Here is an 18,808-nt window from a genome sequence, read left to right on the forward strand (position 1 = left end):
ACTTTAGTCCATGCTGACTGACCATATCACCTAGGCTGCATGCAGATATTGAATAAGACTAAGGAGAGAATGGATCCTTGTGAGTTGGCCACCAGACCCCTCATGCTTGGAAAGGTGGCTGTTCTTATGTTACATCCCTCCAGCAAGGATTTAAAATAAACAGAAGGGCAGCAACTTCCGTATGGTCACAAACCAGGAAACAAACTCAGTGCTGCAGTGCAGGACGGTGCATTATTGTAGGCACTATTACTTTTAAAAATGTTTTATGGTGTCTCAGGCCAGGTCTACGCTAAAAAGTTTTGTTGGTATCACTATGGCAGCCAGTCTGGTGTAAAAACACTCACTGACGTAGCTATGTTGGCAAAACCCTGGTGTAGGCGCATCTGTGCAGACAGTGCTTCTGTCGATGTAGTTAATGTCGCTTAGGAAGATGGTGTTACTACGCTGTCTGAAAAACTCCTGTTTGTGCACACTTCATCTACACTAGGTGCCTGCATTTCTAGTGTAGACAAGACCCAATGCACAAACTCTGTTCCCTGTAGCCCTTCACAACTGTGATTAGATTCAGCACTGTGGCGCATATCACTTTTTGCTCATGTCCCACCTACAGCCAGCCTTCCTGTTTTTCCAGGCTCAGCTCTATTTAAACCATTTCAGCACACAAGTTTCTGTAAAATAGCCTACCTGTTGTAGTTTAAAATGGCCAAACTGCAGTAACCTTGTTTGAGTTGATGGAGGAGAGAGAGGGGATGGACTTTTTTGATGTTTCATTCTTTTGCTAATGGTTTTACAAGTTCAGTTCTCTTTCCAAAGGAAGGAAAGCTATGGGTTTTAGAATTGTAATGTAAAATAATGCTTAACTGGATCCCTGCACTTTACTAACAGCTGTATCAAACAATGTATTCCTATTCCTGTCAGAAGGTAATGAGTATATACTATCTGAGGGGTAGCTGTGTTAGTCTGGATCGGTAAAAGTGGCAGAGTGTCCTGTGGCACCTTATAGACTAACAGACGTATTGAGGCATAAGCTTTCGTGGGTGAATACCCACTTCGTCTGATGCATGTATTGGAAATTTCCAGAGGCAGGTCTAAATATGCAAGCAAGAATCAGGCTAGGGATAACGAGGTTAGTTATACTAGATATTTGCAAAAATGCTCTACAGCTAGTGCTTAGCTGTAGTTCTCAAAACCAGATTCTGCTGTTCACTTAAACTGCTTCCGGGTTGCTGCAGAAAGTCAGTGCCTCTTCTACAGTTAAAGGTACCAGGCACAAAGGATGGGACTTGACTGCAAGAGGCAAGTCCAGCTGTGGGCAAAGGCACATAGTGCTAATACTGACGCCAGAGGAGAGCCTAGATGGATTAGGAAGGGAGGGGCTCTTTGTGCATATTGCTGGCTGCAGAGGTGACTAGTCCATCTGTAGGATGGCTGCTTGGCTGACCAGAGGCTGGCGAAGATCCTGTGGGAGTCCTTGCTGGTCCTCAGGGCTAGGAGGCTCATAGGCTGGCTCACTGCACTGGATCACAAGCCCACTTCCATAAGCCGCGTCTGAGTGCTGGCTACTTGTTCTCAGTTGTCTTTCTGAGGCTGGTTTGAATAGTTTTAAAGGGGTACTGGGGTAACTACTGAACCTGTTCTGGGCAAAGCTTGAGAGTCCTGGGCTGGAGCAACTGATGGGCTGCTGGGTGAGACTCCAGTGGCTGGTGCAGAGAAGTAGGCACTGGGAAGACTGGAGTGTTGTCCTTTGCTTGCTGTGTGACCAAGGACATAACACTTAATCTCAGTTTCCCTCTCTGTAAGTGGTAGGGGACAAGGGGGTGAGGTAATGTCTTTTATTGGACCAACTTCTGTTGGTGAGACAGAAGCTTTTGAGCTCACACAGAGCTCTTCAGGTCTGGGGAAGGTACTCAGAGTGTCACAGCTAAACACAAGGTGGCAATGATTGCTTAGAAGTAGTAGTAAACACATCATTCAATGGACCATTGGAGGTGAAATGGACCATTAAGATTGCTCCAGTCATAGTGAGTTGGGGGCAGAGGTTGTTAGTGAGTTACCGATTGTTGTAATAAGCCATACATCCAGTGTGTCTGTTCAGTCCATGATTTTTAGTATGTAGCAAGGTTATGAACTGAAGCTCTCAAGCTTGTCTTTTGAAAGTATTGTGCAGGTTCCCATTGAGGATGAGGACTGAGAGGTCAGATATATAGTGATCCCTTCTTTGTGAGAAGGGCTCACCCACAGGTGATGTGGTGTTTGTCTTTTATCATTTTCCTGTGTGAGTTCATTGGAGTGTAGTGACTGTCTGGTTTCACCCAGCTTAGCAGCTGTTGGGGCATCTAGCGCACTGGATGAGGCAGACCACATCTTGTGATAAGCATGTGAAGGACCCAGGGATCTTGAGGGTGTGTTGTAGGGGGTGGTTTTGTGTGAGTGTGGGGGGGGAGGGTGTGTCCTGATCTGCAGGGAGTTTGCTTCTGATGATGAGCTTGGAAAGGCGGGGGGTGGGAGAGGTTGTTTGAAGGCCAGAAGAGGAGGTTCAAGAAAAATGTTTGGGGGGGGGGACCCTATGAAGTATGGCTTGTAGTTTGATACTGTATGAGTTCCAGTGTGGGCTGGTAGGTGACAGCTAGGAGTGTGTGCTCAGAGGCACAGGGAGGCATTTCTGTAGGGAAGCAGCTTCTCTCGGGGTAGACGGTCGGTAGGGCTGGGAGAACAGGGTAGCGGCTGCTGCAGCGTTGCGGGCTAGGTCTGCTCCGGGCGATGGGGAAGCCAGGGATCTCCCCCAGCGCTGCGGGCAGGTCTGGGCTCCCGGTCTGGCCCCGGGGGGCAGGCGCGCAGGTGGGGCTGGGGGAGCCCAGGTGCGCTCGTGGGCCCGGCTCTTTGCCCCTTTCTGCTTCGCACCAGCAGCAGCTCGGAGGAGGCGAAGGAGCCTTGAGCCCGCAGCGCCCCCCCCCCAACTCTGCCCCGCCGCCCCCCCCCCCCCAGGGCTCGCAGGGCTTCCCCTGGAAGGAGGAGCCGGGGCGCGGGTGCTTGCGGATTGGCTTCCCCCTGCCCTGAGTGACGGGGGCCGAGCCCAGCCAGGCCGCGGCGGGGGCGGGAGCCCGGCACGGCTCCTGCCCTGCCCCAGCTGCAAGCGCAGCAGCATCGCCCCCGGCTGAGGCAGCGGGCGCGGGGAGCTCCGTGCAGTGCCCGGCGGCCGCTGCAGCCGCCCCAAGCTCTCCCCGGGCTCCGCTCTGCAGCCGCCATGGGCCGGGCTGCCCCTCTCGGGACCCTGCTGCTGCTGCTGCTGCTACTTCTGCGGGTGCCGGCTGCCCGCGGCGCGCCCGCCTCCTGGGGGCTGGCGGAGGAGGAGAGCCTGGAGCAGCAGCCGGGGTACCGCGACCCCTGCAAAGCCGGTAGGTGAGAGAGCCGGGGGCTCCCGGGCCAAGTTTGCCGGCACCTGGCCCCTGGCTGGGCAGATCCGCCTGCCCGTCCCGCTCGCAAGAACTTCCCTGCCCAGCGCTTCCTGGCCCGGGCTGCAGCTAGCAGCTGCCCCGGGGGGCTTGTCCCGTTCCAGGTGCGGCAAACAGCTGCACCGCGCCGGAGGCTGCGAAGGAGCCAAACTCCGGCTGCGCTCCCCGAGCAGAACGCGTTAGTGTCGCCGGGGGTTGAGAAGCGTGTCGAGGCTCTGGGCAGTGCATCTCCCCAGCCTGAGCTGGGGAAGTGACAGCAGGGACTGGGACCGCCCCAGGCAGGGAATAAAGCGGGGATCTTGCTTCCTGATTGAAGCAGCATCTCCCGGCTCCGAGATTACCCCGCTTTGGATGAAAAGTTCCTCGTTTCTCTTGTAGCTGAGTGTCCGGGGGGCAGGGGTGGGGGAATAGAAGCAACCAGCCAGGAATGAAGCTTACTGCAGGTCTCAAATCCAAGACAGCCCATGTTCGCCTCCCCCCATCCTGGGCTGCAAACTCCTTCTTCCCCCCGTTAATTAGAGGAGATGGGGTGAGTCCAGTAAGCCAGCAAGTGATGGAGCGGGACAGCTCTCGCTCCATCTTGGGGCATTTTGAACATCTGGGGCTTTGCTTTCTGTAGGCTGCTCACTTGGGTTTGCATCTACAAGTATTCTGGGAGCACTGAAGCATCCGGACGCTGCTGGGGAGTTGTACAGCCCTTATGTTCTCTATCTGATATGCATTTGTTACATCCACTGATTGCAAAAACTCTGCTGATGGATTTTATGAGTAACTCGCCCGCCTCATTTGTAATTGTGATCAAAATAGGAAATTCAGGTTGATGGGTTGGGGCCCATTCCTTTCAAAGGATATGTTTTTTGCCAAGTGTGGTATTCTCTTCAGGTCACTAGGCCATGCAGTTAGAGATTTGATCTGACTGAAGTGCCTTAGCGATGGAATTTAAATTAATTATGGGCTTTCTTGAGTCTGAAATTCCACTCTGGAATCCAATGGTAATGAAGAAATGTTTTCTGAGCTTACTTCTGTCCGTTTCTAACAACAGAACGTGTGTATAAATACCAAAATATACTCACCTGGCCTTATTGTACACCTCCTGCAGAGACAAGGAGCAATGTCAAGGCAATGCCAAAATCATTTCTGGGCATGTTGGCCCGGCTGCACCGTGTAAACTTCAGAATTGGAGTACGGAAGTCGTTGTGTCTCTGCTTTCTGATATGCTTCAGTGTTTTGTGAGCCTGGATTCCCGTCAGGATGCTGACCCTGAACCTTGTTTGAAAGCACTATCTTTCCTATCAGCCCTCGACTAGCAGGTGTCTGACACTTTTGAAGTGGGTGCCCTCTCTTGACTGCTGGAACAGGGCAGGGGTTTTCTCTCCTCTTCCCCCCTCCACCCCACACTCCATGCACTAGTCTTTGGGGTGGGGCAGTTCACTATCTGCTCCACAGGCTCCAGGCTTCTATGGGAAGGGCGGGTTGGGGTAGGTCTTGTCACACCTCTCCAGTAGCCATGGTCTGTGGGCGATCCTTTCCCCAGGTGTGATGCCTCTCTGCTCAGAGCTTCCCCCAGCAGCAGCAGAGTGAAACCAATATAATTCTTGTTAGTTTCACTGCTTCCTTCCCTGCACGTGCTGCCTATGCCCAGGGCTGTGCTGCTGCTGCTGCAGGCTCCAGTGTGGTTCTTTTTTAGTTTTACTGAGGAGTATTGTCAACACTTGTCCACGTGTCCATTTCTCCAGCTGTAAATTGGTGGCAGTACTTATCTACCGGACTCATAACTGTCTGTAAAGTGATTTGAGAGAGTGCAAAATATTTTGTTAAGGTTAACAATTTAGGGTCCTCTCTGGAAACAGGGGTTTCAAACCATGGGAGTCCCCTCACCTTCAGCAGGAGGTGCAGGTGCTCAGCATTTTAGAAAATTGGGCCACTTTCAGGTGGTGCCGAAATGTAGATGCCCAGACTTGAGACTGTTGGTGTTGAGTGGTCTTTTTCCCTTAGGTCTGTGCCCATGCAAGATAGAAATACCGTGAATGGGGCTTACCCACCTTTTTTGAAGTGCTCTGGCACCTGTAGATGAGTGCTATAGTAGAAATGCTATTTAATTAGACCAGTCAAGGTTGTGGGCTTATACCCAGCTGAATGCCATGTATGTGTCTCTGTAGACAAATACATTGGGGGAGGGGGCAGCTCTGACGGTAGGAGAGAAGCTATTAGGGAAAGGGTGGGAATTCCTTCCCCAAACTTAATGTTTCAAGGATCAAAGCATCAGGTTGCCTGAAATGCCAAGATATAACCACTGTTATTGCTACTATAAGCACTTGCATTCTGAACTATTACAGTTAATATTTCAGCACTTATCTATAGCACAGGAGAACAGAGTAATGTCTTAACAAGAAAGAGAATCCACTGGCTGTCTTGAACAATCACCTTGCTTCGTTAGAATTGTCAGTGTAATTTGCAAAATTGGCTGTGCTTAACAGTTCTCATCAAGATCTACACGGGGTCACTAAGGTTTCTAAAGAGAATGTAGCAAATGTTCCCTGCTAGAACTCTGTGCAGGTATGGATGGGAAAGGTATAACCTTGAGATCTGCCTAAACCAATGGTGTTTGTCCTAACTGACTTGGTTAAACTGCCCAAGCCTGGGCACTGATCATAGTGAGGTTATCCATTTAAACAGTTTTGGGAGAAATTGTGGATACTTTGCAGACAGAATAGACACCCAATTCTGAAATGCTTGGCCTTAAACCATAAGGACTTGTCTGCACACAAACTGGAACCAAAATAACAAAGTAGGCTGTAATTCACCTCTAGTTATTCTGGCACAAGTCTGTGTGCAGTTATTTTTGATTGTGTGTCCTCTTTTGATTTCAACTTGTCACTAAAAAAGAAAAAATCTATGTATGTGGTGGAGACTCAGGTGTTTACAGGATCGATATCCTTCTAACTGCACAGTACCTGATGTGGTAAGCATGTATCTTTCCTTCCAGCAGGGGGCCTGGGAGACTGTTCCTACCAACAGAGACTGCAGGTGGGGAGAAGCATTGACTCATCTAGTCCCAGTTTGTTACCTTTGAATCTGGATCCTTGTCATTCAGGGCCACGTAGCAGATGCATCATGCCCCTCTGCCCATACAGATCTATCTCATGTCCTGCTTTCTACCGCTCCTTTAACTGGTGGCAGGTACAGTGATGTTTCTCACACAATTTTTTGCTGCTGGCCCCCAGGGGACAGCTTATCTCGCTGGCTGGTGGCAGATGCACTTTGCCCCACAGGCGTACCGGGTTCATGTCGTTCCCTGCCTTGGAACTGGAGGCTGGTGTAAGCGTCAACAGACTGTCAGCTGAATGAGGAGTGCTGTATCTTTGTCCCAGTGCCTCGTCCATGGTGAATGAGAGGAAATTGCACCTGCCTGATGATGTGTGATCCAACACGGTCTTCAGAAGACCAGTTGCCTGTGCGTACTCCGAGCTTTTATCCTTGTGTAGCCAGTGTATGGGAGGGGATGTGCTGTATGCATGTGCAGACCGACGCTGAAAGGGGATGGGCTAAAGGGCATAAATATGAGTCCTGCAAGTAGTAATTGATTTCCTTTCTTTGGGCTCTGTCCTCAGAGGGAATTGAAGCGCTTGCTTTCCCTCTGTTAGTAATAGCAACGTGGCGGTGTGTCATGCCGTTACAGCGTGGACTTGGGCGCCAGAACTCCTGGGTCTGATGCTGAGTGACCTTGAGCCGGTCCCTTAGCCTCTCTGCCCCTCATCTCCCTGGTCCGTAAAATAGGAATGCTACGGTGCCGGGAAGATGTCACTGGAAACCTTGGGGAGGGCAGGGTTTTTGGTGTGGAGGGGGTGGGAGTTGGAGGAGAGAGAGTTGGGACAGCAGTTGCACAGGTGGGGCTAAGGGGATAGCTGGCGTAAGTGGGGTGGTGTAGGCCCAGGATCCAGCGAGGGAGGAGGAGAGCAGTGCAGTCCAGGAAATCCTGAGCCTTCTGGAATCTTGGAGCGGGCGCATACATGTCTGCAAGGCCTTGTTCTCCATGGAGCAATGAGACTAAACTCTGTGTAAAGGTGAGCCTGCCTTCTCCCTCCCTCCTGCCCTCCACCCCCAAACACAGGGCGCCGCAGCTCATAGTAGAAAATATTCATTGATGTAACAGTTGGGCCTGGCTCTTGCATTGTTGAAATGGCCCAGTTCCAAACCCTTCCCTGCACCCCCCACCCCCACTATGTGCCAGAGCAGTCTGGAGCTCGTCGCTTGCTTCAGCACTCATCCCTCCCCAGGTCTCAGCTGCTGAACTCCCCTCCAGGCAGCCCAGCTTGCCAGCCTGTGCTAATGGCTCCCGCTGGGCGCAAGCTACACTCCAGCTCTTGCTCGCAGCTGCCTGGAGCAGTGCAGAGAGCTAGCGCTGGGACCCACCGACCCCACCCCCACCCCGCTTTGTGGGGGGAAGATGGAGAGTGCAAGGCCGCGGCAGACAAGTCCCAGCAGGGCAAGGAGACAAGATGATAGCCAGTGCCACAGGAAAAGGCTGCGTTCTGACACGTTTGGGGGAAATGTCTGCTTCCGAGGCCACAGAATCAGTCCATAGGGCCTGAACTGAGGCGAGGGGGAGAGTTCACACCTCTGTTTGTTTCAGGCTCCTTGGAGACTCAGGCAGGCATCACTGCAACGGTTCCTCTCGGCTCACATTCTCAAGGTTGTTCCTGTGGCCAGGCAGCCTAGAAACCTTCTCGTGGGGGGGAAGGTAGCCTGCTTGTTGCCTGGCATGGAATAGTGGGTGCCCAAGGATGCCCAGGGAGTCATGAGCTGAGTGGGACCCAAGCAGGATTGTTCCCTCCAGTCTCTTCTGCAGCACTTTGTTCTGTCCCGTTTTCAATGCCCCAAGTAATGGGGCAAAACCCCTTCCCCTTAGAGATGGTGCCACATCTTGACTGATTTCACCTTGAGGGAAACGTCCCAATGTTTGGCGTGAGTTTCCCTTCATTTGATTCTGTTGCCTGGCTCCTGGCTCTGCCTCCATGGAGGAGTTGTGCTGTTTGTTCCAGAGGAAATGGGTTTTGATTGGACCAAGCTGCTGCCCTTTGACAGTCATGTGCAGAATAGCGCCCACTCCACAGTGACTTGCTAACGCCCTGGAAGTGGTAATGACATGAAATCAAGGGGTGGGATGTCTGGATAACTCGAAATCACAGCCCAGGGCCTAAGTGCAGCAAACTTAGCCCCTTGTGGATGGAGCACAGGAGGTCTGGCACCCTGGCAAGGAATGTACAACACGGTCAGAAGCTAGCCTGTGTCACAGCCCCACACAGCCTGTTCCACTCACTGCAGTCTTCACAGTGGGATTTAGACCTGTGGGATTGGGAAGCACCTCGTTTAATTTGTGGAAATTAGAAGATTTGCAGAAACATTGTGTGGGTTCTAAATTCCTTCACCCAGGCCGGTTTGACTGAAGGATTTGACACAGTAACAACCCTGTGAAATTAGCAATCAGCCAAAACTGGAATTACAGTTACCAGGCTGCACACCTATGAGATTTATACACTCAACTAGATCTCAAGAAGTTTATAACCTCCACAGAGACCTCAATGAGCTTGCAAAGGGTTTAAGTATTCATGGTAATAACTCCAAAATTAACCACCCAGCCTCTTTTAATAAGCCTTATGCCCTAAATCATTCCTCTCCTGCCCACACACCAAGTCCTGAAGTCCAGATACAGTCCAGTGAATTAAGTCTTCTATAGGACAAATGAATCAACCACGCTACCGGTAGGTGCTCTTAGACTGAGTCGGTTTTGACATGCTGTTCCCAGAGAAGTTAGAAGACTTTTCAAAAAGTGAAAAACCCCACGCACATATCTCTAGAGCCCTTTGCTCAATTGATCTTGAGCTTTCCCACAAAAGTTCTCCATGCCACAAGATCCCAAATGCTAAATTTCAAGCAAGAAGTAGGTGGTTTAGGATTATTTTTTTAAACCATAGACATTAGATGGGGAATGTCCAATAGAGCTTACAGAGAAAACTGCCTTAAAACCCTTTCCACGACTGCAGCTCCACTGCATTGCATCTCCAACTGCAAACAGTGAGATGGCTACTGTGCGTGTGTACACTGTCTCCAGCAGCCTTTACCCACCTGTCCTCATTCACCGTGACCGTCTCTCAGCTGCAGGTCAGTGAAGCAATGTGAATAGTCAGTTCATTCCCAGACCACCCTGGGGAGACAACCAACCAGGCCCTCCTGCAACCTGCCAGGGGAAACAGCAGGTAAGGGGTTAGTCTGTTGCATTTAACAACTCGAGAGCTTCCAGCCCCAACACTGGCTTTTTCCGTCTCGCAGCAACATCTGCATCAGTGCTAGGCTCTGCAGCCTGCATGCATCTCAGGGTCTCCCCTTGCAATAGAGGTATGCTTCACTGACAGGGACAAGGTCGGGGGGGGAGGAGGTGGCAGGTGGAGACAAAGCAAGGCTGTTCTATTGGTGAAGGCAAGAGGACTGAGAGTCCCGAGACCTGGCTTCTACTCCCAGCTCATTGGCTGACCTCTCATTTTCCACCTCTGCCCTATTTGCGGAGCAGCAATGATGCTAACCTGCCTCATGTGTCCAGGTCAGATGTCTCAAAGCTATCTGGAGCTCTCCGCTTCTGCATGATGCACTCTGTGGCCACCATGGCATCCTTAGCTGGTGAGCATCTGACACACACTGGGCCATGCGCCCCCCAAGAGGCTAATCTGGAGCTGAGGGTACTCTGCACCACACAGGGTAATGCCCAGAGTCATCAGTCCACAGGTTGAAATTCAACTGTTAAGACTGCAGTGAGTGGAACATAATTATTTGGCTATTTTAGACTTCACTTCCTGTCCTAACCTATTGTGTGGTGCTGCTGTACACTGTTAAATAGCTGCCACATTGTACCCCCAGAAGTGGCTGCCTTTCAATGATGGCTGAAATGATCTATGTAAGTTCTGGGAGCCTAGGAACTGCAGCATGAATTTTTTTTTTAAAAGGTGAGTTAATTAATCACACTGAGGGCTTTTCTCTTGATTGGCTCCCGACTACATCATAAGTGAAATAGGAGCTATAGGAAATTCATTAGAAGAAAATCTAAGTGCAACAAGAATAAAATTGCGTCAAGGGTCCAGGAAGCAGGAAAGAAATTAAATTAGGTCACACCAACCTTTTAGCTATGTGTTTAAGAATGGGCAAGGGTTAATCTCACTATACACAGGGTTCCTACAGGCATCGCAAGCACGAGTACTCAGACGTAATGCTTAAATTAGAATGCAGGCTTAATCTGCGTGGACTGGCCGTGGGGGGTGTGTGTGTGTGTGTCTAGATCTAAAAGTATCTCCCTCTATTGCCGGGGCGAAGGGACCCAGGTTGTTAGCTTGCAGGCAGTAGCAGACTCAGAAATGTCTCTACCTGGCCTAACCACTAGAGGGGGACAAAGAGCCATCCAAGTCTGCATTTGGGTTTATGAATTGAGCACCCCGCTGTGGGCTTGAATGTCTAAATGCGGGATCAGCACAGCTCATTGGTGGTGTCAGTGTTGCAAATTCACAAGTCAGCCCCTCCCTTGCAGACTATCTCCCCCCCCCCGCCCCAGAGTGGTTTAAAAATTGATTCATTTTTGTCAAGGATTACCTATTGTACCTTGGGGCTTCTGTGCTGTTAGGGAGCCCTGAGGTCAGGTTTCAACCTTTTCTCTAACCATGAAGTCTGGAAGCGTTTTTTTTTAATGGAAGCAGAGATTCTCCTGGGATTGCTTGACTCCAGCAGCTGAGGAAAAACTGCAAATACCGCCAGAGTTGACAGTGCCGACAATTGTCCCACAGCCTGTGTGTAAATCTTTCTTTCTGACCTCCTCTCTCTCCCTTTCTCTCTCCGTGGCAGGTCTCCTCTGTCTCCCCCAGGCCTATAATCCATGTCCTTGATTCTTCCTGCCCTTTGGCCACGTCCCCTCTGTCACACCTGTCCATCTGTTCCTCTCTCCCCACTGCTAAACCCTTCTCTGTGGTAGTCTCTTGCTTTAGCCCCTGTAACTTTCTCCCTGCACTGGTCTGTCCAGAATATCGCCATATCGCTGGCAATGTGATCTTTCTCTGTTACTGTTTAGCTACATCCTCTCCCAGCAGCTCTCTGCCTACCACCCCATCACAACCCGGTTCATCTTCAGTTGGCACATCCTGTCTGTCCACCTCAATGCTCATTTTCATCTCCCTCCACCCCCGTGACTGCCCCTAGGTCTCTGACCTACCTACTGCTCCTATCTTCTCTGCTTTGTGCCTTCTACCCTGCTGCTCCCTAAGCCTGGAACACACTCCCAATTTGTGTTTGTAAAGTGCCCTTCCCCCACCCCCTTTCCAGCTGGCCCTGGTCTTCCCCCCTGCCCCATCATTAATGCCTATGTTCTCGCTTACCCAAACTGTAGACTTACTTCATGCCATGGCTTCATTTTCTGTGTCTCATTTAGCTCTTTGGAGCAGGGTACCTGCTGTAATGAATGTGCTCCTTTACTAATCTCCCTTTTCCTCTCCTCGACCCAGCTGGAGAAGATCTGGCCACCTGAGAAGCAGGGACCCAGATGAGTACCTAGTCAGAAGGGGGCGCCGTGATTCATTATTCCATTCTCCACTGGAGAGTCTGTTAGATTTCTTCCTCAGGGTGCTGTATGATTCCTTATGCGGAGTCCTCCTGCACAGCTTAGTACAGGGTTTCCCCACAGGTAAGTAGGTTCCTATATCCTTTCCCTGTGGGGACACCAAATATTCTTGCTTCCCTGGATCCTGAGGGTTGCAGGGGTCAGTCTGCAGCCAAGCTGCCTTCGGCTAGTGCTGAAATCTGCCCTCTCTGCCCCGTGATACTGATGAGCCATTGGCTTGATCCTGTTGACCAGGTTTTTTGGCTTTTGTCATCTTTTCTATCTGAGCCTCTGACTGAGTTAAGGTTACAGAAATGTTTAGCTTCCCTGGCAGAAGAGAGGATACCTTGTTCAGCATTTTAATCCACTCCAGCGTTTGCAAGGCTGAAAGATCCCCTGCAGGGAGCGGCTGACTGGGAGGTTGATTGGTTATTGATTTAGAAATCCTGATGACTTGTTGTTTTTCACTTGGGCATGTTTACTATAGGCAAGCTCGGCACTCCTAGAGTTGTTTAATGGTCTAAAAACAGCCTCTTCCTGTTTAACCGATATAAATGGCCTTTTATTACCGAGGTCTGCAGCAGCTTCCCGAATGTGCAGCGGCTCAACATCACATTAAGACTTTGCCCCAGAAGTCGTTTTGAATCCTCATAAACTTTGGCCCCTAGGAAAATGCAAATGGTCAAAGTTACTGAATTCAGAATATATGACAACGTGGGAAATGAACTGTTTGGAGAGAAAACTCTCTGGAAGAAACGTGAGAGCTAGGAGAAGGACTGCTGAATGTTTTATTTTATCCTATTTCAGTCAAAATCTGCATCAGAATAAGATGTACCGGTGACCCACCAGCTCAGATTTCTCAGCAGCCAATATGATTTTTTTTTTTTAATGCAGTACTGGGACGAATTCAGAATTACCTTTACAGAATTCACACATCTTAGTGTGACCATTACGTGTCTTCCTCGGTTCTCCCCCAGGCCTGGATTTTTCTGCCCTGTTCTGTCTTTTCTCAGTCTCCACCCCCAGATTTTCCATGCTAGTCCCAGTCTTCCTCCTTCCTTTTGCCCCTGCTAGCTTTCAGTCTCCCTACAGAGCCAGCCTTCTTCCCTCTCGGCTCTGTGTCCCAATCTACTATCCTCCACCACCCCTCCCCATAGGTCCAGTTCTTGTCCCTTCTGCATGAGTCAGCCAGCTTCCTTCTCTCAGCCTGGGTGCCAGCAGGGGAGGCCCTGAGGGTAGTGGCAAGTCTCCTGTCTCTTGGTTCTGGTGACTAGCAGCCCACAGCAGTTAGGAGTAACAATTGCAGGGGAAGTCCTGCTCAGCCCCAGGCTCCTGGAGCATGTTCGGGGCAGATAGAATCTTTGGATAAATAACCCTAACAAGCCTCTACTGAGCATGTGCAAACACAGGCTCTGATTTCCCTGGGGGTGCTGACTTCACCCCTTCCCCCAAGACCCCACCCCTGCTCCGCCTCTTTCTTCCCTGTTCAGCCTAGCACCCACTGGTGGGCCCCACCAATCAGCTCCTCCAACTCCCCCGCAGTGCACCCCGACCTCACTCCACCCCCTCCCCTCCAGTGCTGAACAGCTGATCCGTGGCGGGCGGGAGGCACTGGGAGGGAGGAGAAGGAGCTGATCGGTGGGGCCCACTGGGGGAAAGTGGGAGGAGCTGATTGGTGGGGGCCCCCCGGTGGGTGCTAAGCATCCACTTTTTTTTTCTGTGGGTGCTCCATGGAGTTGGGGCCTATGCGTGCAAACTAATTTTTTGAAGATTTGTAATTTGGGCAAATTTTCAGAGGGGTGGCAAAAGGCACATTCTTGGCACCAGGGTGATTTCCCCCCCCAACAAATTCCAAGCCCTTGCTCCAAACCATGCGGGCACTGATTTCTCACCCAAATGTCTGTAAGAATTTTTTAAAATGTGGGCCATGTGTTTTTCTTTAAGCTCAATCTCAGAAACAGCGAAGTGTTTTATCTTAAATGTTCAAAAACCCCAAACTGAAAACAGCCTGAGTCAGACACCCAGAGTGGAAAATTTCAGCCCAAATGGTTAAAGTTTGGCAAAGTTAAAAGCAACTAAAACCATTGGGAGTACATAGTAGATTCTCTGTAACTTGAAAGTCTTTAAGTCATGATTTGAGGACTTTAGTAACTCAGCCAGAGGTTAGGGGTCCATGACAGGAGTGGGTGGGTGAGGTTCTGTGGCCTGTGATGTGCAGGAGGTCAGACTAGATGATCACGATAGTCCCTTCTGGCCTTAAAGTTTTGAGTCTATGATCCACCTGTCCGGTGCGCTATTATTGTATTGATTGCTAGATGCAATTGTAAAGCAGGTTTCAGAGTAACAGCCGTGTTAGTCTGTATTCGCAAAAAGAAAAGGAGTACTTGTGGCACCTTAGAGACTAACCAATTTATTTGAGCATGAGCTTTCGTGAGCTACAGCTCACTTCATCGATGAAGTGAGCTGTAGCTCACGAAAGCTCATGCTCAAATAAATTGGTTAGTCTCTAAGGTGCCACAAGTACTCCTTTTCTAATTGTAAAGCAGTGCTCCTCATTCTCACTGAGGGATGTAACTAGGGCGGATGCAAGCATGCCCACCAGGCCACGGTGTGGTGGTGCTCAAGTAAAGGTGGTGCTAAGGGTAAATAAATTCTTAAGCTTGGATAGGCTGATGTTTCTCAGAGATCTGAAAAACCCACACCGCTAAGCGACAGAGCTATGCCAACCTAGGCCCCGGCATAGACACAGCAAGGTCGTTGGAAGCCTCATTAACCTAGTTTCTGTCGCTCGGGGAGATGGTTCATACAGTGACAGAAATACCCTTCCCATCACTGTAGTCTGTGTCTATACTATGTGGTTATGCCAGTATAGTTACGGCACCGTAGCTATGCCACTGTCGTCCCCGGGGAGTTGACGTGGCCTTAACTAGAGCTGGTTGAAACATTTTGGAACAGTTGCTGTCAGAAGATGTGGTTTGGTTGAAATGTTTTGCGGGAGCGTCTCTGTTTCGACAATTCGACAGAAGTGTCAAAACAAATCATTTTGTCATGTTTCATTTTGATAATGTCAGTGTTTTCGTTTGACTCGGAGGATAATATTTTAATAGGTTTATATGTTTGTACCTTGTCAAAATGCTTCAAAGTTTCTGAATCAAAATATGTTGGAATTCCCATTCTGCGAAAAACTTGACCATTTCAACTTTTCATTCCAAATTTCCACCTGTCAACCTTTCCCGCTGGGTAAACGTTCTGTTTTCCAGTCAGTTGTAATTCTTCCCTTGGTTTTTGTGTCTTACAGGCAGCAGTTCAACCCCCAAATTTAGAGGGTTTTTTTAAACAGATGCTTTTTATTTAAATGTTATCTTGGTGCTTGTAACCCCAAAACCACAGCTTTCTGCTAGTGCAGGGAAATCAGACTCTGACATGGCTTGTTTGAGAAAAGTGAAACTGACCAGTTTCATTGGGCTTGTCTTCGCTGCATTGTTAGCTTGAGGTATACCTCAGGTTTTGCTGCTCACTCGGTTCCTGCCCACACATGCAAATCTCTAGCTCAAGTTAAGTGGTGCTTTAAACTTGAGCCAGATGGCCTGTCTGGGAGGTGTTGCTGCTGACACTCCAGCTAAGTTAATGCAGTGTGGGTGCAACAACTTGATTTCCAGCTCAGCTGCTAATCCAATCTCTGTTCATCCAATTGCTCTGTGTGGCCGCTCTCATGTGAGCGGGCAAGAACTCGAACTTACGAACTTGAGCTAAATAGTGCAGTGAAGACAATCCCATTGTCCAAGCAGAGTGAAATCTGCAAAGGAAGCAAACATACATCAGTGGTGAAAAGTACATTGGATTTTAAAAATTCATTTAGCTTTTAATATTGAAGTAGTTTTTGTGGTGCAGATGAGTAAATTTTTGCTTTTAACAGGGCTTCCTTATTTATTGAAAAAAGAAAAATACAATGTGTAGTTTCAATACAAAAGCAAAATGCCAAGATCACTCTTTTAATAAGTGGGTCATATTTTTATATCTGTAGCCAGGTCCACTAGGAAGAAAATAGTTTTTAACAAGAAATGTTTAGTTTCATAAATGAATGCTAAGCACTATTTTCTTATAGGTCGTGACTGACCATCACTGATCAGTTCTAGTGACAGCGCTGCAATAATCTTTCCGTAAGTGCAGAGCTCGTCTCCAGGGACAGGGACTGCCTTTGAGCTGTCGGTACAGTGTCTAGCACTGAGCAGCCTGTGATGCGGCTCTTAGGCGCTACCATGATACAAACAGTGTCGATGATTGTGATTTTTCTGCCCTCGGCTCTATCCAGTCTAGGAGAGCAGAGGCAAATCTCTGGTGAGCTCCCCCCTGGGGTGGTCTGTGTAACTGAAGGTAGGCCTTTTTATTGCTGTATTGTTCGTGTTAGGAGGAGATTTTGTTCCGTGACACTTGGACCTGCAGTTGACCATTCAGACAGGGCACGCATGGTATTGGTTAGCTGTGAGAAGCGAATGCCTGTAATGTCTAACCTTTGATGTGATTGGAAAGCATGCACTCTTCGGATAGTATTTCCCACCCACGCCACCACTGCGACCTGCTGCCTGCGGTTCATTTTTCTGGGCATCTAAATATGACTTAGGAAAGATTCAGTAGCCTAGTAAGTAACCTCTTTTAATAGGGGGAAGTGAATTCCCATCATGCTTGGTTAGATACGATTGATTTTGATTTTGCAGCCTTGTGCACTATAGTCCCTTCCTTGCTGTATTTAAGTGATGAGACATTGCAGTATTTGCTAGGGGTATTGCTGGCTCCTGGTGACTAAGCATCAGAATTTCCTAAAGTCCTGTCTGTCCTGTTCTAACACTGGGACCAGTGCACACAGATTTTTCCATTCTGTACGGTGACATGATTATAGCAGTGTCCGGGTAGCACCCTCTTCAGTTGATGCTGCAAAACGTTTGCTGTGTTTACACTCTTCGCTCTTCCGAAAAGCATTCATCTCCATGGCGGACTTTTTCCCCCACCTGGTCAGCAGGACTCTGCTTGCATTCTCTGGCCCCACTGCACAAGCTATCCTGTATTAGTTCCCCACGTCCAACCCCCAGCCACGCCCATGCCTCCTTCACTCAGCCCCATGCCGCAGTTTTGGTTTTTTTCTCCCATTTATTACTAAAATGAAATGGGGTATGATCTACCTTCAACTTCCAGCCTTTGCCTGCCAGGTTGAAGAGTCCGCTGGTTGTCAAATGTCTGTTCCTCAGGTAGATAGCTATAGACTGGGAAATTAACCAGAATTACTATTGTGCCTTCAATTCACAACCTACCTTCCTAAGAGTAGATCAGCACTAGAACAGGTGATCAAGGGAGGTTGTGGAATCCCCATCAGTGGAGGTTTTTTAAGAAGGTTGGACAAACACCTGCACGGATGGTCTAGGTTTACTTGCTACTGCCTCAGCATGGGGGATGGACTAGGTGATCTTTGAAGGTCCCTTCCAGCCCTATGTTTCTATGGTTGTGGGGTGGTCATAGAGCATGATAGGGTTAGGAGCTTTCCTGGGCTGTAGGCAGGAGCCAGGGAGGGAGAGCGGGCAGGTTACTGAGGCCAGAAGGCAGCAAAGGAGAATAGAAATAGCTGGTTGGTCTGGGCTGTCCTGTTGATTTCTCCTTGCATAGATGTGTTCTGATGACTAAGGGTGACAGTGGCCTGTCCCTGAGATGTTGTCGGAGCTTGGGGACTATGATTTGGTTTACACAAGAGGGACTCACTTGTGAGAGAGTCTTGGGCCAAATTTCCCAAAGGGATCATGGGAAAATGTCTACTTTGCACCAAGTTAGTAATTAACCTGACCGCACGCGGAAAACGTAACTGTCCCCTGCAGTGCTATTGCACCGGATTTGAGAGCAAATTCAGCCCTTAGTGTGTGTACAAGGGGTTTTGGTCCTGCTGGAAGTGCATGTTTCCACCGTGAGGACCTGTGTGTCCTAGAGGGCAACTCAGGGAGACGTCTCAGTCTGCACTCCAGAAACTGCAGCTTCGTTCAGCCAGGATGCTCCAGCTGAGCTCATGTATTGGGGGTCAGGAGCAGGGGCAGAGCTTTCTCACTCCATGGGTTTTGTTTTAGAAAGAGCTTCTGCCAGCAGCGTGGCTAAGCTGGCATCGGACCATTGCTAGGGGCTGTTGTGAGCTTCCCTTCTTCCTAAGGAACATGTAGGGACATGCTTTGCTTGGAGACAGAGCTGTCCAGAAGGGCAGAATAGGGAGCTGTGCTCTCCTGTCCCAGCCAAATGGCTGTCTGAGCGCCCAGATGCAGTGGTGATGGGCAGTTCAGGAGTGCAGGCAGTAATCAGAAAGCCAAAGGAATAAGTTGTTATAATGGAGGGCTGGAGCTTATAGCTGGGGGCGAGAAGGGAGTTTTGAAGGGTGATTTGAATGAGGAAAGGGCCTATTCTTTTGCACAGAGCAATCAGGGAAGCTGTTCCAGACAAATCTCAGTGCTTGTTGCCTTCTGAGTGCTTTATTGACCTTGACTCCTGTTATCATGGTGGGTCAAGGTAAGGAAATGCTATCCTGCACAGCCTGACTTATGTGTATCGGTCTCTTTGTATAGTCTAGGTCTTATTTATTCAGCGCTTGTGATCCAAGCCTTGAGGGTTCAAAGGTGATGAGCCAGGCCCATGGAAACAGTGTGTCTCAAATCACAAAATTTAAAAAACAAGTGTGTTGATTTTTTTTTTATTTGCA

At 49.4% G+C, this 18,808-nt stretch overlaps 1 protein-coding gene across 1 annotated transcript in view; it reads left to right on the forward strand.

Annotated features, from left to right (window-relative positions):
* The first annotated feature begins 3,184 nt into the window (after nucleotides 1-3,184).
* The window catches only part of TLL2 (tolloid like 2), a 182,534-nt gene continuing 166,910 nt past the window's right edge, over nucleotides 3,185-18,808 (forward strand). The window contains exon 1 of the mRNA XM_084632912.1: nucleotides 3,185-3,395. Within this exon, the coding sequence (XP_084489038.1) occupies nucleotides 3,245-3,395 (151 nt within the window). The 5' untranslated portion in view covers nucleotides 3,185-3,244. The remainder of the gene's footprint in view (nucleotides 3,396-18,808) is intronic.

This window comes from Lepidochelys olivacea (genome assembly GCF_965140295.1).
Source record: "Lepidochelys olivacea isolate rLepOli2 genome assembly, chromosome: 7".
NCBI classification, from domain to species: Eukaryota; Metazoa; Chordata; order Testudines; family Cheloniidae; genus Lepidochelys; species Lepidochelys olivacea.